Source organism: Cnephaeus nilssonii (assembly GCF_951640355.1).
Source record: "Cnephaeus nilssonii genome assembly, chromosome: 23".
Taxonomy (NCBI): Eukaryota; Metazoa; Chordata; class Mammalia; order Chiroptera; family Vespertilionidae; genus Cnephaeus; species Cnephaeus nilssonii.
In genome coordinates, this window is record NC_137094.1 from 6308360 (window position 1) to 6330506 (window position 22147).

The 22147-nt window shown below is 41.0% G+C and overlaps 2 protein-coding genes across 2 annotated transcripts in view; both read right to left on the reverse strand.

The window, feature by feature from the left end:
- CATSPERE (catsper channel auxiliary subunit epsilon) overlaps window positions 1-19766 on the reverse strand; it is a gene marked incomplete at its 3' end in the record, with an annotated part of 53917 nt that extends 34151 nt beyond the window's left edge. Inside the window, exons 1-6 of the mRNA XM_079763757.1 lie at window positions 19635-19766; window positions 10823-11297; window positions 8642-9084; window positions 4134-4192; window positions 2013-2088; window positions 1265-1317 (exon numbers count right to left, since the gene is read on the reverse strand). Coding sequence (XP_079619883.1) covers window positions 1265-1317; window positions 2013-2088; window positions 4134-4192; window positions 8642-9084; window positions 10823-11297; window positions 19635-19652 — 1124 coding nt within the window. The 5' untranslated portion in view covers window positions 19653-19766. The remainder of the gene's footprint in view (window positions 1-1264; window positions 1318-2012; window positions 2089-4133; window positions 4193-8641; window positions 9085-10822; window positions 11298-19634) is intronic.
- On the reverse strand, window positions 5569-7073 carry LOC307094766 (non-POU domain-containing octamer-binding protein-like). Its single transcript, XM_079763809.1, is given in 2 exon segments — window positions 5569-6226; window positions 6228-7073. Coding segments are annotated over 2 exon segments (1377 nt in total). The 5' UTR covers window positions 7026-7073; the 3' UTR covers window positions 5569-5647.
- Window positions 19767-22147: the final 2381 nt, after the last annotated feature.

Genomic DNA, 22147 nt, shown 5'->3' on the forward strand with positions numbered 1-22147 from the left:
CTGCATTTTGGCTGCTTCCCTGAGTTGATAGAGTGGCTTTGTGTGCTAGGTGTCCTATAGGGCCCAGTGGCTCAGCCTCCCCAGTTACCTGAGGTGTGGACACTCTTGGTGCACCCCTTTGTGGGCTGTGTGCACACTCTTGTTGTAGTTAAGCTTTGATTGTTGTTGGTATCACTGGCAGGAATTGACCTCCAGGTCAATTGGCTGTGAGGATCAGCTGTGTCTAAGATGGGAGAACTTCTGTGCTGGAGACACCCTTATGAGACAAGACTTGCTTCAGTGAGGCTTTGATGCTCACTGAGTCTGCCCCCTGAATGTGTCCCTTATGGATCTGAAGAGTTGTAATCTGGATGGTCCCACTCTGACCCCTGGGTACCCTGGCTCTTGGATCTCTAAGGAGGTGCTAATCTAGCCTCTGCCTGAGGCCACCCAGCAGGAGCTACGGAGAGATCTGCAGATTCCTCTTCTTTGTTTGGGTTTTGGAGGTGCTCAGATGAGGCCCAGCTGTGAAGCAATGCAAGCTGCTGTGGAGCCTTGGACCTTCTTTTGGATGTTCTGGATCTCTCTGACTCAGCTGCAGTTTGTTAGGTAAGTTTAGATTTCAAAGGATCAGGCTATTCATATGCAAAAGACTCTATGCACAGGTGGGGTGGGGTGGAGTCTCAGGGCAGAGCAAACAGCAATGGCTTCCTGTCAGCCCTGCCCTAAGAGGCCCCCGGGTCTCAGTGACCCCTGGTAATTGCTGCAAGCACCTCTGAGAGAAAGCCACCCTAGAGTTTCGCCCGCTGCCAAACAATCCAATTTCTCCCTGTATGAGTCTGGGTCCCCAGAGTCTCGCCCGGAACTGGATTTCAGAGCAGTCGGGAGCTTGTGTCTCCCTTCGGATTGAAAAAGCCAGCCCTGTCCGTGCCTGTGCCTCTGTACCTCTGCACTTTACTTCCGCAGCTCCTCTGAGTCTCAGAGTGCTTTTCTCTTTCCTTCTAGTTGTAGAATTTCCACTCAGCCAGCCTTCCTGTGGTTCTGGATGATGTCCATTTTGTGTTTTAGTTGTAGTTTTGAAGTGGTTGTGCGAGGCAGCAAGTTCAGGTGTTTACCTATGCTGCCATCTTGGTTTCTCCTCGAAAAGCTCTCTGTCAATTCAGTTTTTTATTACACTATGGACATGTCAGTCATTAGCCTAAATGATCACTAATAATTACTAATTAGTTTACCACTTGTTTTTAAAACGTAAAGAGTAAGACAGGTCAAATGTAAATATACTTGCCCTTTAACCATAATATATTTGGTGGTATCACAGCCAACAGCTATTTGGAACACCTAAAACAAAGCCATTTGGTTGGTAAGTTCAGTGGTTCTGACCCACACATTTCTATAGCTAAAAGCAATTCCATTTCAAATTAGAAATAATAATCTTTTAAGTGTATTTTCCTACTTCTTTGATCATTTTTTAAAAATACATATATTTTTATTGATTTCAGAGAGGAAGGGAGTGGGGGAGAGAGAGATAGAAACATCAATGATGAGAGAGAATCATGGATCAGCTGCCTCCTGCATGCCCCCCTACTGGGGATCGAGCCCTCAACCTGGGCATGTGCCCTGACCGGGAATCGAACTGTGACCTCCTAGTTCATAGGTAGAAGCTCAATCACTGAACTACACTGGCCAGGCTATGCATTATTTTTTAACATTTATTTTTCAATTGCAGTTGATATACAATACTATATTAGTTTCAGGTGTACAAGATAGTGATTAGACATTTACATACCTTATGAAGTGTTGCCCCCAATAAGTCTAGGACCCATCTAACACCAGACATAGTTATTACAATATTATTGACTATATTCCCTGTGCTGTACTTTACATCCCGTGACTATAACTAGAAATTTGTATCCATGTATTATTGAAGCAAATTGCTGCACTGTATACATCCTGTGGCTATTTTTATAACTGGAAATTTGTATCTATGTATTATTGAAATAAGTCTTTTTAAACCTTTCACCTGTGTCACTTACCTTTGGGGGTATTGGGCATGTTTTTTCAAATTCACTAGGCCTAACCTGCATAAGCATAAGACCCGTGTTCCGGTATCTAGGAGAAAAAACACATACAGGTGAGTATAGACTCACAGGGAGGTAGACATGACTCTGCCTCTCTGTAGAGCAGATAAGAGCCCCATGTACCTGCTGTGACTGGCCCCTCCTGAGAAATGCTGGGGGATTGGAAGGGGGTGGGGTGACAGTGCCCTGTTTGTGCTGAGGGCACCACCATCAGACCTGAAAGTCACTCCCACCTCATGGTATTCCTCTGGCCAGCATAGGGTTGACACAATGGCAACAGAAATGAGCATCTATCAGCATTTCAACCCCTGGATTCACTAACACCCTCAGTGCCTGGAGGGCGGAGGTCTGCTGCTTCCTGACCCTATTAAAGGCTGCAGCCACCATGGTAGTTCCTTCTCGAGCCTCTACAGGTGTTCCCTCCTATTGATGACACCTCTAGAACAATGAAGACTAAGTTATGAAATTAGTTTCCTGAACCACATTATGCTGCAGAATATGATCTGACTGGAATGGAAAGGGAGATCAGACACAATGCCTTACTACCTTGTGAAATGCTCCTAAGTCATCTGTGCTCGGGCAAAACAGGACTCAAAATCACAGGAGAAATTTAGAAGGCTTTATCTGCCCCTCACCTCTGCTAAGGTTATTACCTTTGGAAAAAAAACTGGGGAAAACAAATACAAACTAACTAACTACAAACAAATGTTGTTTTTCTCCCAATATTTATTATATTTTAATATTTGTTTAGTTATATAATTTATATAAAATGTAATAAGTAAATGAGGATACAAATAGTTCATTTTCATATTTTTAAATCAGTGTACCATATTTTACCATTCTAAGATTCATTTTTTTTTCTCATTTAACACTTTTGAAATCAGGAAGCCTCTTGTAATTACTGTATTTTCCGGCGTATAAGACGACTGGGCATATAGAAGATTTTCCTGGGTTAAAAAGTCGTCTTATACACCGGAAAATACGGTAAATATAACTATGCCAATTATGGCTTTTTTTCAATCTGAGGGCACCTTTGGCTTGATAAATTCATTATATAGTATAGATCTGTAAAGGACACTAAGGTAAATATTTTGTCTTTAATTTCCCAGTTTTTCTTATGGGCACATTTTTTTCCCTATCATGGTTGATTTCAAAGCTTTTGGTGTTTTTTTCTCAAGTCTCAGTATCCTGGATAGTTTGATATGTATTCTACAGCAACAGAATTCTCAGTAAATATCCACCTCACCCAAAATGCCAAACAGTCTACTACCCCATGACATTAGAAGAATGAGAAATGGTGGTGGGGGAGGGGAAAGGGATGGCTATCATGTCTAGAGTAGCATTTTCCTCCCTGTCCTTCCTGGCCATACTCCATCACCTCTTTGTTTTATTTTCTCAGTAGTACTTATAACTATTTGGCATTATCTTGTCTACTTATTTGAGCACTTCTCCCACTAGGGATCTGTCCACAGCAGTGCTTCCCACTTCTTGTTCATTAGGCAGTTTGAACACCTAGAACATGCCTGGCATAGAGTGGACTTCTTCCCAGAAAAACAACGCTATTTTCCAAGAAAATATATTGAGTCAGGACAATGAGAAACACAGAAATGCCTTAAGACACAATTCCAAGTTGGTTGTCTTCCTCCAGAAATTAAGTGTTTAGTGCTACCTTATTCCAGGAGTCAAAGATGGGTTTTTATCCGATTCTACTCCTAGTTGAAGACTTTTGGGAACATCAGCATTCTAGTTTTTGCCTAAGGATAGTATGTAAAGACTTTGGGATGGGAATGAAGGGTAAACATGCTCAAAAAGTATTGAATCAAGAAATAACACCTTTTTTTTACATCTTCAATTGGGTGAGTGAGAACTTCTGATAGGGCAGCTTCCCTTTAGCCACAAGGAATCTTCTACATTTTTACACACAATACCAATGTCACATCTATCCAGACACTTCAAGGAATTTCCAATCTGGATATTTAAGAGGATATGAGGCCATGTAAATAAAAGGATAGCCACAAATCAATAACCTGAATAGCATATTTAGCATGAGCAGGCTCTTCTAAAAGTCATACTCACTGTAGCTTGAAGTAATCACGTACTGCCTGATAATTTACATTCTGATAAAATATTATGTCCTGAAAAAGAAAGTTAAAAAGTTTTTGTAAAGTAGGAAAATTGGGAATGGGGAAAATGGATACTTTCAAGACAGATTTAAATCTTTCTTTAGGTAAGAAAAATAATATATTTAGCGTTTTTAAGTTTTTCTTTACTATCTCAGAAACTCCAACTATGTACATATTAGATTCCCTTTGTTACATTTTCCTTTTAATTTTATATTATTAGTCTTATTCCTATTGCTTCTCTCTCCCACTTCATTTGACTTTGTCATGACCATATTATTCTTATTTTTCATTTATATCCTGAGCATAGAAGACTTTTCACTTTTCTGTTTTCTAATAACCTTGTTTCTGGACCATTTTATTTGTTCTCTGATGGTTTTAAGTGATTACAGATACCATCTTGTCTGCAATTTCTGAGACAATGAGAAATGATCTGCCTGAACCTTTCCTCTGTAGTTTTTGAGTCATTTTAAAAAATCTCCATTTGTTATTTGCATATGTCCTTGCTATTTGATTCCATCTGGGGTATGTTTCATCTTAATTTCCAGTATTTCAAAAGTTTGCTATATTCTAAGGTACAGTCATTTACAGAACATAGATGATATTAGAGGCAGAAAATTATAAGCCTCACTTTTTTTTTTTAAGGATTAAAATGTATTTTCATAAGTTGATGCTGCATTACTGCTTCATTTTCAGAAAAAAACTCCGAAGGTATCAGGAACAAATCAAACATGGTACACCAATAAAAAATAAAGCATAGCATAACTACTTAAGATAGGCAATGCTAAGAGCTACTGTTGGACATTCATTAGGCCTATCAAGAAAAGCTGTGAACAGCTATATCAGACACAAAAGGGCCATTCCTGGGTTGTCCTTACCCAAGAAAAAGATGGAGGCAAGTTAACACAAGATTTTTTTTTTTAAAGATACACTAAAATGAAAATCTCTAAGAGAAAAATGTCTTCCTTAGGGTATGAAGGGATAATATAAGGGGTATAACAGAACCGTATGTATGTATGTTACCTGTGACCTCTGCAGACATTTGCCTGAATTCCCACCTGGGAGTGAATAAAGTGATGGAGGATGTTTGTGGTTTTTGTGGTACATGTGGCAGTGTCTCCGGGGTCGGGAAATTTAAGAATGAGAATGCAAATAGAACAGGATAAACAGAATGGAATGATCAAGATTCATGGGGGCTCTAACTGGATCCACTTTGCCATTGCTCCCCACCCCTGGCCTTCAATAATCAAGAGACTTCAGGAATGCACCACACAGACAGGATTCAACAATATACCACACAGAAATGATTTAAATATCACCCCTCTCTTGACTTCTGGCCCTGGAGTAGTACAGGCAGGGAAGATCTAACTATTGGGAAGAATCCCTAACACTTTTCCAGGGTAGAATTCTGGCTAGTCCCAAAAGGGTCCTTCTCTTAAGGGTTTTGGGAAACTAGACACTGCAATTTTATTAGTATCGGCGACGTTTGTTTGGAGCAAAATCAGCTCCAGGAGCTGCACGGTTGAATGCAGGAGGGGTTCCACCAATTGCCCCTATTCCTTCCATTGCAGCAGCTTGGCCAAAGCGTTTGGTAGTTGGTGGGGTGAATCCCAAGGTTCCATCTGGCATCATAGTGGCAGGTCCTGGAGGAGCTGGGGTACCAGCAGGCACAGGAGCAGGGGGCATGGCACCTCTGTTGTTTATGCCCATAGCACCTCCCAGAGCCATCTGGCCCATCCATATCTCCTGCTCTCTCGCATCAGGGAAGGTTCCCTTGAATCCTTCCTGCTGTCGCCTCATCTCTTCCTCACGGCGCCTGCGCTCTTCCTCCTGCCTGAGCTCCAGTTGCTTTCGTTTTTGCACTTCTTGGTTGTGCAGCTCTTCCATCCTCCGAAGTTCTTCTTGACACCTCATCAAACCCTGCCTCATTAGCATGACCTGGTGCTCATGGCGAGCAGCCTCCATCTCCATCTCCAGTTTCTCACGAGCTTCCTTGATGTTGCGGTCCACTTGGTCCTGCTGCTGTTTCTCCATCTCAATGGGTGCCTTTCCAGCGCATGGCATATTCATACTCAAAGGAGCCAGGTTGTGCAAATCTAGGTGGCTGCTCCCTCTCCTTGTGAAATTGCTGGTTCTTTATGACCAGCTTCTCTGGAAGTCCTTCTTCATCATCTAACTGGTCCAGGGGCTCCACAGCCACAGGTCGAGGAAATGTGGTGAGCAGGAAGGAACCTTCTCTGCATCTGTCCAGAGCTTTCCGAGCAGCTGGCCTCCCTGAGAATTCAGCACTGCCTTTTCCCGAGGGCCTTCCTCGGTCACCCACAATGACTACGGCCCTCTCCACGGGGCCGAACACAGAAAAGGCTTCCTCCAGCAGTTCGTTGGACACATACCGAGGAAGGTTTCGGACTGTAAGGGATGCACTATGGCAGGCAAAGCGCACACACAGCTGCTTTCCACGGAGTGGCATGTTGTCCAGCTCTACTTGAGCAATCTCCGCTAGGGTTCGTGTTTCCAAGCGGATAAAGCCAAAGCCCTTATCCTCATGAATGAAGACTTCGCCTGCCTTCCCATATTTCTCCAATAGTTTCCTCATTTCCTCCTCAGTGATGTCAGGAGCAAGATTGCCCACAAAGAGCCGGCTACGTTGGGTGAAGGTCTTCTCTCCTGGTTTCCTAAAATTCTTCAGGTCAATAGTCAAGCCTTCATTTTGGCTGCTGGCTTGTTGTCCATTTGCAGGTACTGCTGGCGGCGGTGGCTGCTGCTGTTGCTGCTGGTAGTGATGCTGATGGTACTTTCTTGGAGCATGGTTTTGCTTCTCCAAGTTAAAGGTTTTATTGCTCTGCATTTTTTGTACCCCTCTACTGACTGTTCGCTCCTCAAAGTAACGGCCAAGCCTCACATTTTTAAAGTATAGTGATTACGTCCCTAGATCCTTAAACCTTTTTCCCTTACACTTTTATATTTATATATAAACACACACACATTAACAGTAGTTCCTTTCCTTGAACATGGAACTAGACTTATTTTTAATGTAATGACTTTCACAACCTTCAACTTTATCACAAGATTGTAGATTTTGTGTTATACCACTTAACATCCAGCTTATGAGTAAGTAAACCTTGTCTCAGAAATGAGATTTTTTCCTAAGATTTTTCAGAAGCACAGAGTCTCTGTTCTGATCACAATATATTAGCCAGCACCAAACTGATCTCCCTCTAAACACACACACACACACACACACACACACACACACACACACACGTCGTTTTATATCTCTCAAGATAAATATGTATGAAGAAATACTAAATCAACTCAAAATGAGATTAGTTACTTGAATGGAACACCTGAAACCCTGAAGAACTCCTAAAAGAAAACACAGGTGTCAACTCCTTCATATTGGTCTTGACAATGATTTTTTCGGATTTGACACCTAAAGCAAAGGCAACAAAAGCAAAAGGCAACATTGTCTCTGAATGTAAACCATGAGGCAGTAGATGGCTAGTTACTTCAAGCTGCAGAGAGGATGACTTTTAGAAGAGCCTGCTCATGCTAAATATGCTATTCAGGTTCTCGATTTGTGGCTATCCTTTTATTTACATGGCCTCATATCCTTTTAAATATCCAGATTGGAAATTCCTTCAAGTGTCTGGATCTATATGAAATGGGTATTGTGTGTAAAAATGTAGAAGATTCCTTGTGGCTAAAGGGAAACTGACCTATTGGAAGGTTATTTACTCCAACTGTGAGCAGATGTTTGCAAAGATGGCTGCAGTCACTCCTCTCACTCAAGCATGCAAGTCCCTGTACAGCACACTTCAGCTGTTCTATTAAGAGGCGGAGTCTATTTCCCCATCCTCTTAATCAGGGCTGGTCTTGTGAACTGCTTTGATGAATAGAATGAGGCCCAGCCCAGGCCTCAGGAGGCTGAGTCGCTTCCTCTCTCCCTGCTGTGGAACACTGCCCTGAGACTGCCACGCAGAGAAACCGGACCTCGTGTGCAGTTGGCAGCCACATGGAGCAGAGACAAGCCCTCCAGCGCAAGCCCCTCACACCAACAAGCCAGTGAATGAGGCCACCTGAGACCATCCTACCCAGACAGGCCGCCTGAGGACCACAGCTTCGTGAGTGAGCCCAGATGAAATGCCCAGTTACTCACAACCCTAACTTGTGGATTTGACGGAAAAACCAGGCATAAGAATAAAATAAAAGATAAAAGGAAGAACACAATACAACTGACAGATATTTCTTCAGAAACGGACTTTAAGTCGCAAAGAGGCCTTAGATATTGCAAGTGAAAACTGTGGCTCAGGAATTAATGGCTTATCATATTATTTATGAAAAACACGTATGTTTCTCAACATGTTCCAAGCTAAACCTAGAAGGGAAATCTGTTTTAAAGAATATTAACATTATGCTTTTACATTTATTAAAATCAAATGACATTTTAAAATAATAACTTACCAGGGTTTTAGTGCAGAATCCTGAAGCAATTTCATACTGAAGATAGAATTTATTTTCTAATAGTTTTGGGCCATAAGGTTCCACAATAATATACAAACCATTATTTTCTGGGTAGACTATTTGAGCCCAAACTGACAGATTCTCTCCTTTGTCCAAGATGTAAAAAACACGATTAATATTATTATGAAATGCCACAAAGGGGCATTTTTCTTTTGTTTTGAAAGTTACACTTCGTACTTCCAGACCTAAGGGATATTCCTGTACATGGAGTGTGCCATTTTCAAAAACATGTACAAAATTTATTTGACTAAATAAATTCAAAAAAACTGATGATTTTGTTGATGTGTTTGTCCATAAATGTAGCTTCACTGCATCTCTGATATGAATCTTGAAATAAAACAAGATATTATTTTCCATTTTTACCAAGATATTTCCATAGTAATCTAGAAAAAAAGAGAAGTTTGTTATTCTAAGTAACCATAAATCCACGCTCTTTTATGTAAGTGGACTTTTAATTAAAGTAATCTTTTTTATAATGACTATTCATGTACTTTGAGAAAATTAGGGTGTGCAGGCACAAACCTGCAACTTTACACAATAACTTCTCCTCCATTTCACAGTACAGTAGGTTTTTCCTGCATTCACGATATCACTTATATATCACATCATTTATAGGGGGAAAAAGAGCTTACTAATGTGTATTAAATAGTGAGAATGAGCATGACAAGAATGCCATTATAGGAAGCATTGTAGACTAAATTATGTCCCCCTCTCAAATGCATATGGTGAAGCCTTAACTCCCGTTGTGACTGTATTTGGAGATTAGTCTTTAAGGAGGTTAGATTAAATGAGGTCATAAGGGTGGGGCCCTATTCCTATATGACTGGTGTCCTCAGAAGGAAAGGTACCAGATCTCTCTCTCCCACCCCGCCCCCTTTCCCTGCATGCACACAGAGGAAAGGCCATATGAGGACATAATGGGAAGTTGGCTGCTGTCTCCAATCCAGGAAGAGAGTCCTCATCAGAAACCAACTTGATGACACCTTGATCTTGAACTTCTAGCCTCCAGAACCATGAGAAAATAGATTTCTATTGTTTAGGCCACCTACTCTGTGGCATTTTGGTATGTCAGTCCTAGCAGAATATAATTGGGATGAAGAATGGGGAGGGGTGGTCACTTCTGCATGTTCACTCTGTAAATAATAATACGTTTTCTTCCCTCAATAGAGTATTATGTTTAAGTCTTAGAGGTTCATAGACAGTAAGTCTCTTAACCTCTTTGGTTCTATAGCCATCTCTGTAAAATGAACAGTTAGTTGATGTCATAGCTTTCTTTTCAGATACAACATTCTTGGTGGGCCACTTCTAGCCGGGGGTCCCCACACCACCCCCATGATATGCTGAGCAGAAGGCTCAAGTTCAGGTGCTGCTTCTTGCCACTTCCTAGCTGGCCAACCTCGGGCTGGTGACCTGCCCTCCTGGAGCCCTGGGTTCCCCCCCAAGAAAGACATTGAAGTTCTAACTCTCATTACGACTTCGGAATGTGCCCTTTTTTTGGAGATAGGATCATTACAGCTGTGCTTGGTTAAGACAAGGGCATACCAGAGTAGGGGAGTCCTGTTGTCCTTAAAACAAGACACAGGGAGCACGCTATGTGATGACAAAGGTGGAAATTGGAATGATGTGGCTGTAAGCCAAGGGATGCAAGGTTTGCTAGAAGCCCCCGGAAGTTAGGGAGAGAAAGGAAAGATTCCTCTTCGGGTTTCAGAGGGAGCGTGGCATTGCCGACACCTTGAAAGCAGACTTCTAGCCTCCAGAACCAGGAGACAATACACTGCTGTTGTATTAAACCACCCAGTTTTTGTAGTTTGTTACGGGAGCCCTAGGAAATGAATAAAACCACGTCACCTCCTGCACTGAAAAGGCTCATGTAAGTTGCTTATTTCATATCCTCTGATTGACCAAAATGAACCTCTGAAAAAAAAAGAACTTGAGTTTGCCATTTTGCTATGCAAGATCATAGTTAATGTTAGTAGAATTTGATACCCATTTTTAGGTGGTAAGAAGTCCACCTTTACCTATCAATATTTAATGTACATTTAAATTTGCTACATCTTCATAAGAAAGTCATCTATTACAAAATCAAGAGTATTTTTTTTTTGCACAATGAGAATGCCTCACCTAAATAAGCATCATGAATAATACTGTCATGTGATAATTTTGATAGATTCCCAAATCCTGTAGGTGTCTGTATAACTCCAGTAGTAGTGAAATTGTGATAAGAATAGTAGACCCTGTGTTTGTCCCATAGTATTAATTCTGGCATTGATGAATATATAAAATGTGGAGTTATGAAACTGTCAATCGTGACATTTAATGAAAAGTCTTGGTGCATCCACTTTTTCGAATCTTCATTATATATCACTAGGTGAATTTGTTTCATGACATTACATGTAACACAGAAATTTAACAACAAGCCCAATTCCAAAGGGTGGGCTGTATACTCAATGTTGTGTATACTCAGAGTAGCAGTTGAGGGTATATCTAGAATTTCCATCAGTTTTTTAGTATTTATTATTTTGACAAATTGAAGAGAATCATATCCAAGATAAATTGTATCTCTTGTCCAGATTGCCATGTTGCTTCTGTTATTAGCCTGGAAAATGGAAAATAGAAAATAATTAGAATATCTTCAATTTTAGGGATAGTCCTAATAATTCCTGTCTTCTAACTTGCTATATTTAAAAGTAAAACATGTTCAAAGATCTAGAACAAGCTCTCCAAAAATTCATCTGGAATAAAAAAATACCCCGAATGGCCACAGCTATCTTGAGAAAGAAGAACCAAGTTGGCCGAAACCGGTTTGGCTCAGTGGATAGAGCGTCGGTCTGCGGACTGAAAGGTCCCAGGTTCGATTCCGGTCAAGGGCATGTACATTGGCTGCGGGCACATCCCTGATAGGGGGTGTGCAGGAGGCAGCTGGTCGATGATTCTCTCTCATCGATGTTTCTAGCTCTCTATCCCTCTCCCTTCCTCTCTGTAAAAAGTCAATAAAATATATTAAAAAAAAAAAGAACAAAGTTGGAGGGATCACAGTACCAGATATCAAGCTATATTACCAAGCCACGGTTCTCAAAACTGCCTGGTACTGGCACAAGAACAGACATATAGACCAACTAGTAGCCCTGCACACCAATCCATGTGCCAGTAGCTTGCCAGTAGCTCGCTGCCGTCCTCCAGTAACTCTCTGCCTGCTGCCCCGTCCTCCTGTAGTCCCCCCCCCGTCTCTCCTCCCCCCACCCCACTCCTCCCATAGCTTGCTGCCCTGCCCCCTCCTGTAGCTCTCCAACACCCAAGTGTAGCTCGCTGCCCCACCCTCCTGCTGATCCATGATCCGGTCATTAAGTGGTCATTCATTAGGCTTCATGGTGTAATGACTATTTGTATATTACATCTTTATTATATAGGATGGAACAGAATAGAGACCCCAGAAATTGACCCAAGCCATTATACTCAATTAATATTTGACAAAGGAGGCAAGAGCATATAATGGAGTCAAAATAGTCTCTTTAATAAATGGTGCTGGGAAATTTGGTCAGATACATGCAAAAAATGAAACTAGATCACCAACTTACACCATACACAAAAATAAACTCAAAATGGATAAAGGACTTAAATGTAAGATGGAAAACCATAAAAATCCTACAAGACTCCATAGGCAGCAAAATATCAGACATATGTCGTAGCAATATCTTTACCTTCACAGCTCCTAGGTCATTGGAAACTAAGGAGAAAATAAACAAATGGGACTACATCAAAATAAAAAGCTTCTGCACAGCAAAAGAAACCATCAACAAAACAACAAGAAAGGCGACTGCATGGGAGAACATATTTGCCAATGTTATCTCTGATAAGGGTTTAATCTCCAACATTTACAGGGAACTCATACAACTTAACAAAAGGAAGATAAACAACCCAATCAAAAAATGGGCAAAGGACCTAAAGAGACACTTTTCGAAAGAGGACATTCAGAAAGCCAAGAGACACTGGTAGCCCTGCACACGAATCCGTACGCCAGTAGCTCTCTGTGGGGCCTGGCAGCTTCTCGCCTGCTGCCCAGAGGCCCTCCACAGCCAGGGCGAGACGCTTGCCTCGTTGCCGTGGCGACAAAGCAATCATTCCATCAGGCCACTCACACTGCCCTCTCTCAATGGCCACCCCCCCCCCCCAGGACTGGGGTACTCCAGTGGGGCTGAGAGGACTGGGCATCGCCATCTTGTAGCTATGGGTGTCGCCATTTTGTGATGGAGTAATGGTTAATTTGCATATTACCCTTTATTAGGTAGGATACTCTAAGTCACTAATCATCTGAGAGATGCAAATAAAAACAACAATGAGGTACCATCTCACACCTGTCAGAATGGGCATCATCAACAAATCAACAAATGACAAGTGCTGGAGAGGATGCGGAGAAAAGGGAACCCTCGTGCACTGCTGGTGGGAATGCAGATTGGTGCAGCCATTGTGGAAAACAGTATGTCGTTTCTTCAAAAATTTAAAAATGTAACTGCCATTTGACCCAGTAATACCACTTCTAGGACTATATCCCAAGAAAACAGAAACACCAATTAGAAAGGATATATGCACCCCTATGTTCATAGCAGCACAATTTACAATAGCTGGGATTTGGAAACAGCCTAAATGCCCATCAGCAGATGAGTGGATTAGAAAACTGTGGTACATCTATGAAATGAAATACTACGCTGCTGTAAAAAAGAAGGAATTCTTACTATTTGCAACAGCATGGATGGAACTGGAGAGCATTATGCTAAGTGAACTAAGCCTGTCAGTGAAAGAAAAATACCACATGATCTCACTCATTTATGGATAATAAAGAACATTATAACCTGAAGAACAAAAAGATACAGAGGCAGAGAAAATTACAGTGGGAAGGCTGGGGAGGGTTGCGGAGGTGGAGGAGGTAAGAGATCAACCAAAGGACTTGTATGCATGCATATAAGCATAACCAATGGACGCAAGACACTGGAGAGGGGGTGAGGGCAGGTGCCGGGGTGTAGGGGAGGCCGGGGGAAGGTCAATGGGGAAAAAAGGAGACATATGTACTACTATTTGTAATACTTTAAACAATAAAATAAAATTTTAAAAAAGTAAAACATAGTAACTGGAATGGTTTATTTTTTAGTACACTTCTGAAAAATACTTCAGGGACAGAAATATATGGCATAGAAGTATGTCATATTACAATAAAAAGAAATTATTCCAGTAATTTTATTTTTATATCAGTAGAAATAATTAATCTTAATTCCCTTTTAATTCCTCAAAGACTATCGATCTTCTCTTTTCCTAAGTATATATTTACTCTGGTCAGGAGTGCCCCTTTGACCTTGCTGTTTACTAAGATCAATCTATAATGACACCTCAAACATTACATTATTATTTTTTTAATTCTAGCTTCAATGGGTATCAGATAAAGGGAAGAGAGAAATTAAAACTTTAAACAAATCAATACTTCTCTTTTGTGGACCCAGTCTGTTAGAGACAAAGGCTATTCAGAGACTACGTCTGACATTCAGAGGTCCTAATTTCATTCAGTGGGCCCTTCTCCAGCTGTTTCTAATTCTTAGAGATTTTTATATAAAATGTAACTCCTATGTTCATGACCACTAGAAGGAGTCTTTTGGGCACATCTTGTCTATACTCAAATAGGCTGTAGACAGATATCAAACAGGTAACCAAAGAAAGAGACTAAGACTATTTGGAGTAAAAAGTATTTTTATCAAATAAAGATTCAACTTAAAGTCTAGAGCTCATGTTGCTGGAAAAGAGTGTGAAACACCTTCAACGAGGAAACAGATTAGAAACAAAATGATGAGCCCTTCACAGAAAAGACTCAGTTATTCTCATTCTTGGCAGAGGGATGGGAAGAGGAATATGCTATAAATATGACAGATGGGAATCCCAGGGAGCCCAGCCAGGGAATGAGTTTTTCACTCACCCACAAACTCTCCTAAGATCTTCACTTAATGCTTGGGTGTAATAAATCAAAGATCTTGGGGCAAGGCAGGGGAGCTGGGGGATCCCTTTGAAGCATTCAGGGTCTCTTGCAACTATCCTATATAATAAAGAGGTAATATGCAAATGACCCTCACACCCTCACAAGATGGCTGCCTATGACCAGGCCAGCAGGGGGGTTAGTGAGGGACGACCAAATGACTGAACAGCAGGCTGCGTGGGGTGACCAGGCGGGCAGGGGTGGGCAGTTAGGGGCGACCAGGCCAGTAGAGGGGGCACAGTTGGGGGCAGACCAGGCCAGCAGGGGGGGCAGTGAGGGGTGAGTAGGCTGCCGGGGTGGCAGTTAGGAGTGACCAGCCGGCAGGGGTGGGCAGTCAGGGGCGATCAGGCCGGCATGCAGAGGCAGTGAGGGGCGATCAGGCAGGCAGGCAGGTGAGTGATTAGGAGCCAGTGGTCCTGGATTGTGAGAGGGATGTCCAACTGCCGGCAGTTGGACATCCCCCAAGGGGTCCCAGATTGGAGAGGGTGCAGGCTGGGCTGAGGGGACCCCCTCCATGCACAAATTCCATGCACCGGGCCTCTGGTCTATATATATAAAAGCCTAAGCGACCGCTAACTGGCAACTGGTTAATGGTCTGGTAGCTATGATGCACAATGACCACCAGGGGTCAGACGCTCAACGCAGGAGTTACCAAGCTGTGGTGACTTGGCAGCTGTGATTCTCGGGTGTTGCACCTAGAACCAGAGAGGAGGGAGCTCGATTCCGGGTGTGTCACCCAAGAAACACCCTCTTCTCAATCCGGGACCCCTTGGGGGATGTCGGAGAGCTGGTTTTGGCCCGATCCCCGCAGGCCAGGCTGACGGACTTTAGAAACATATAACCCTCTGAAGACAGGCAGGGCGCAGGCAGCAAGGCAGCAAAGTTGAGAGAAATCATCTGCATTCTGGATTCTCAGGTACATAGGCTGGGAGTTGGATAAGAGATTGGAGAGAAACTTTCTGTTCACTTTCTGAGACATGCTTGGCCTTTACCCAAATTGTAAAGCAGTCTCCCTGCCAAGACTGGGGATAGGGAAGCAGGAGAGAAAGGTCTGCCAAGGCACACAAATCCAGGGGCAAATGAGAGAGAAAAGAGAATCCCTCGGTGATTAAAAAAAAAAAAAGCTGACAGCTAGGCTATAAAGCAGAGACAGCGCTCTCATAGTTTGGAATGCTGGTGGCTCAGTTGTAAAGTATGAAGAGATCTCTGGAATCTTGTCAGCGTTAAGATACCAAGCATGGCTAACAAGAAAATAACCATGATAAAAATGCTGAACTATCTAGTGAGAAAGAGGCAACTTGAGTGCAGAGATGAGGAATCAGCTGAGACATGTAAATGATAGAAAAGAAGAAAATGGAAATGCTAGAAATAAAAAATATTATATCAGGAATGAAGACATTATTAGACAAATTTAAGAATTATTTGGGAAAAGCAGAGGAAAAGAAGCAGTGAACTTGCCCTAGCCAGTTTGACTCAGTGGATAGAGCATCGGCCTGTGGACCGAAGGGTCCCAGGTTTGATTCTGGAGAAGGGCATTTGCCTGGGTTGTGGGCTTGATTCCCAGTGGGAGGCATGCAGGAGGCAGCCGATCAATTATTCTCTTCATCATTGGTGTTTCTATCTCTTTCTCCCTCTCCCTTCCTCTCTGAAATAAATTATATATATATATATATATATATATATATATATATACATATATATATATATATATATATATATATATATATATATATATATGTAAAAGAAGCAGTGAACTTGAAGAAAGTGAACAGCATGTATACAAACTAAAGTACAAAGATAGAAGCAGAGTGAAAAAAAATGAACAGGTGGTCTGAGATCTCTGGGACAATATTAAATGGTCTCATATGTGTGATTTTGGAATCCTAGAAGGAGAGGAAAAGAGAATGGTACACAAGAACTATTGGAAGAAATAATGTCCAAGGACATCTGTGGGAACCATGCCAGAGTTGCTGGATAGTCAAGGCCAATTAGAGTGTGAAAGGCCCTATCTACAGTATGCCGGATGGCCAAGGCCACTCTGAGCATGGGAATCTTAATCAGGGCGTCTAAGGACTATGCACTGTGACCTTCTATAACCCAAATGATTGATGTCACTGTTGGCAAGTGGCCTCTTTTGTCTAAGTGAAATAATACGTTACTGACCAGCTAGTGTGTGGAAAAGACTGGAGAGGCTACTGAGGCTGCTTAGGGGAGAGCTCAGGTGCCGCTGTGTGAGGCTATGGATCCAGAGGCAGCGTGCAGCTGCTCAGATAGTAGCTGTGAGTACGGAGGCTACTGCTACTATGTGAGAAAGATGTATTTGTTCATCAGCTGGTGTGTGGCTGCCTGCATGAGACTGTTATGAAGAACGGTTTTGTCTGGTGGTTTTATGGCCACTGGCTTCTGCAATACTCATTCTTATCCACCTACAACTCCTCATGGCTTCTCCATCTACTACCCAGCGTCCAGGAAGGTCCTGCCAGGAGCAGAGGGGCTTGGACCCAACAGTTAGCATAGTGGGGCAGGGTTAGGACCTGTACTCCCACACTTGGACCAGTTGGCAGAACAGAGCAGTGAGTGCTCTCACAATTAGTGCTATGAGCAGGATTTAGGAGTAAGCTCTCCCATGAGAATTAGATCCTGCTCTGACAACATCCCAAAATTAATAAAATACATAATCCCCCAAATCCAAGAAGCTCAGCTGAACCTCAACAGGATAAATACAGGGTTGGGCAAAATTAGGTTTATAGTTGTGAGTATGCAAAACATAGTTTATTCTTGTATTATTCATTAATTATTGTATCTTTTCCATACAAACAACTGTAAGCCTACTTTTGCCCCACCCTGAGGGCCAATATGAACTTTATCTCATTTATTTTAAAAAATATATATTTTATTGATTTTTTACAGAGAGGAAGGGAGAGGGATAGAGAGTTAGAAACATCAATGAGAGAGAAACATCGATCAGCTGCCTCCTGCACACCTCCTACTGGGGATGTGCCCGCAACCAAGGTACATGCCCTTGACCGGAATCGAACCTGGGACCTTTCAGTCCTCAGGCCGACGCTCTATCCACTGAGCCAAACCGGTTAGGGCTCTCAGTTATTTAAGTATTTCACAATCTTCTGACTTCCGTTCATCTCATCCAATTGTTGTATTGTCTTTGTTTATAATTTGTATTTTCTGTTTGAATATTTTTGATATCTCTTATTAGTTTCTGATACCGTGCAATATCATTATTTTGTGTCTCAGTGGGCTCTCTTTTTTCCTATATCAATCAGAATTTATTAGTATTTCAGGATTGAATATTGATATCTTTATTTAACTCTGAAAAATTCTCAGCTCTTTCCCATTTTATCTAATCTTTTATTTTGGAATTCTGGTTAGATATATGTTGGATTTTCTCTTTTCCATTCATCTCTCTCTTCTACTCTGTTTGTTTTCCATCCCCTTTTCTCTCATCTTTTCATTTTGTTTAACTTCTTATCTAATTTATAATTTAATTATTTTTGTTGTATCTAATCTTCTATTTAAACTTTCCATTGAATTTTATATTTCAGTTATTATTAGTTTTATTTAAGTTTACTACATCAAATGTCATATTTCAACATTTATTCTTATGTATTAATATATTTTGAAATAGAATTCACATATAGAAATGGACCAAATGGAAATATATGTAGCTGAAAGATTTATCACAAAGCAGAGTCTAACAAATAGAATCTTGTCAGAACTCCCAAATGCCACTCATATTGTTTCCCAATCACTACATCTTTCCTTTCAGGATAACTACTATCCTAAATTTTACGATAATGAATTCCTCGCTTTTAGTATTACTAATTACCTTGCTATTTGATAGACTTTTAAAAAAATGTTTTCTATTTTCTTTTCAATTTATTTAAATCCAGGAAAAATATGTCATATCTGTCAGTCCCAACATCTGATGTCCTTGCAGGAATGATTCTGCTCTTTATTGTTTGTGCTGACTCCTGTGACATCTTACTTCTGCATATATTTTGCCATTTTTGAATATGAGCTCAATTTTGCCAGAATATTATTTGTGAAACGTTTTCAAAGCCTAACTTTATGGTTTGTTCCTCCAGTGGGATTTGTGTTTGTTTCTGCCTGGTACTAGGCTCGATATTTCTTGGCTCACTGTGAATTTGGGCCCCAAAGTCCATGTGGGTTGCTTTTTGGTCATGAATTCCAAAGACAAGACTTTTTCTGGCCTTTTAAGAGTTAAAATGGAGATACATTTAATTTATGTTGGGAAATTTTGGAAGGTTCCTGTTTTATGCAAAAAATTAGCAGATGCCCTCCCTTGCTCAGGTCACAGGCTTTGTTTTTAAGTACCAGATGTCTAAATGCTTGGGACCAGCACCGGCCTCGGGGGCCGAGATTTTGGCATTTGCTTATGTCTCTGAATTAGTGCTATAGGACTCCACTTTCCTCTTGGAATTTTCCTTACTTCCACAGAAGCCCAGTTATGTGCCTAAAGAAGTTTAAAATTTTTTATGCAGCATTTCAGGTGTTTTGTAATGCTCTAGCTTAAGGATATCTTATTCACTCTATTGTCGGAAATTAAAGAGTTCATTCATTTTTGAGAGCACATGGGAATTTTTGTTTGCAGAAAATAACTTTTTGATCTTTTGCCCATGACAAGACAAAACAAAACTCTCATAATATAACTAAGTAACACTGTGCAATAATACACAAGATTCATTTTATTCTCTGTTGTCGGAGGTACAGGTCTGTAAAGGGCTCTGAGAAGTTAGGTCAGGAAGATAGAGCTATTTTCAGCTATGTAAAATAATTCTGCAAAAAAACTGCATAGTATAGTCTAATATTTCACTAAACTAAAAGGTATGGTGAACATTTAAATGTGTAAGTGTAAATACATATGTGTAATATTTTACTAACCTTCAATAAATAGTCCATCCAACACCATTTTCTTGTTGTAATGCCAATAATTCCACCTTCAGGAAGATTTTCCTTGCTTCCCAGTTTTGCAAACGTGGTCAAATTTTTTAGATAGAGGATACCATTTATCAAAAAAAATATTCCATCATGGGATAGGCTCACATCAGACACATTGCTTCTTTCTTCGTCAGTCAGGATGCTTGGAGGCACTCTGATTCTGGTCCAAGTGCGAAATGAATCGTTGGTTTGAAAGGTCTCGATATCAGCTACCAGGACAATAGATGATGGAACACAGGCATCCCAGACTATCATTAACTGACTACCAAGCGGTGAAGAGATTGGTAAAAAGCTAGGAATCTCAGGGATTGTCAACCAAGGAAAACCCATCAGGAAAAGGATATCTGCAACAAAGCAATCTTGAAAAGTCACCTGATTTCCTCTGATATCTTTTGCTATATCATTTGCTGCCATTGGTACTGAGATATGCCAGGCCCTAAGAAGAGAACAGAAAAGATAAGAATTAAATGGTCTGTCTTCTCCCATCCATCTTGCAGAGTGTTGGCATTTATCATCTTTAAAACTTTTAAAAAGTTTTTATCAACATAAACCTGGGTAAAATAAATCAAATAGTATTAAAATGCTACCCATTTCTCCTCATTCTTCACTCTTGTTCCCAAAGGAGAACAATCTTTTTTTAAAAAAATAAATGTTTTTATTGATTTCAGAGTAGAAGGAAGAGGTAGAGCTAGAAACATCCATGATGAGAATCATCAATTTGCTGCCTTCTGCACGCCCCCTACTGAGGATCAAGCCCACAACCTGGGCATGTGCCTTGACCAGGAATTGAACCATGACCTCCTGGTTCATAGGCTGACGCTCAACCACTGAGCAACACTGGCTGGGTGAAGGAGAACAGTCTTGACTCTTAATGCTCCTTCATATTCTCAAATAAATATTCTTATACTGCTTCTTAATATGATTTTTACACATTGGCTTCTTATATGACAGATGAAACTGTCTCTCTCATAGCGTATACCTACTGACGCAACATCTTTTCTTTCAAATGTCACAATGTTTAGCTAAATCTATGGTGTTTATATTGTTATTAATATGTATATATTGTTTACTACTGAGCCAGTTATTATACTAAGATTGTTTTCTTTGATAAATGTATATTTACAATATTTTCCCCAGAGTTAATGTTTTATTTTGAACATTTGTTTAGTGTTCTAACTTTTCCAATCGGCAGCTGAAATGGCCCTTCATCATGGTTTCCATGTAGTGAATGCAGAGGTAACCTAGCACTTGTTTGCTGGGATTTCCCTTCGTTTCTCTCTGGGTTGAAGCACCATTTACTGGATCTAATACTTTGATCTTGTTTTGCTAACACATATTCTTCAGTAAGTACTCTTTGTCCAAGTGCATCTGAAAATAAATTTTTTGAGATCCTGAAATCCAAAAATATCTTTAACACTTTTGTTTGATAGTTTGTCTGGGCAGAGACTTCAGAGCCTGGACAGCATTTTCTCCACTCTGTTTGTATTTAGGGTTACTAATGAGAATGACACATTGGTCCTTGTTACTTAAATGGCTTGCCTTTCCATACGCTTTTAGGGTCTTCCCCTTTTTTCTTGGTATTCTAAAATTTGACAGGGCTGGGTCTTATCTTTTGAAGTGGACACATGAGGAATTTGTGGTAACCAGCACTCGGACATATTTCTTAGAAGTCAGGGAAAGTTCTGAGGAGCGTTTCTCAGCAGGCCTATCCAGACACATCAGGCTGCAGAATGGTAAGTCTTTGATTCTTATTTCCTCAATGAACACACACTTGGGTTGGTGGTGATGGCATTCTGCCCACTCAAAATGAGGTCTTGCCGGGTCAAGAGGACCCCATGTTGGAGTAACTATAGGGTTGTCATCAAACCTCTATGCCCTAAACCATGCCACCATGAAAATCAATGCAACTCTGATTCTGACTCTAACATCTGTTTCAAGTTCAATTACAAAAAAAAAACAACACAAAAAAAACAACAACACCAGTACCATTTTGTTCCATTGTCCACTGGCTATAATAATCTCATACTAAGGTGAACACCTACCTGTGTAGTAGTCACCCAGATCCAGATTCAGAACATACCAATACTGTGGAAAGTTAATGTCTCTCCCTCTCCTTTCTCTACCTACTACAGACCTATTTTTTGTTTGCATTTGTGTCCACATTCCTGTGCTTTTAAAAACTAGTTTTGCCACAAGCATGGGGGAGGAGAGGGGAGGGCAGATTAAAAAAAAAAATGTTGCAGCCCTGGCCGGTGTTGTTCAGTGGTTAGAGCGTTGGCCTATGAACCAAGACATCCCACTTCCTTTCCTGGTCAGGGCACATGCCCGGGTTGCAGGCTCCATCCCCATCCAGTAGGGGGCGTGCAGGAGGCAGCTGATCCATGATTCTCATCATTCATGTTTCTCTTCCGCTTCCAAATCAATAAATACATAATGTTTTTTAACTGCCCTTTTTT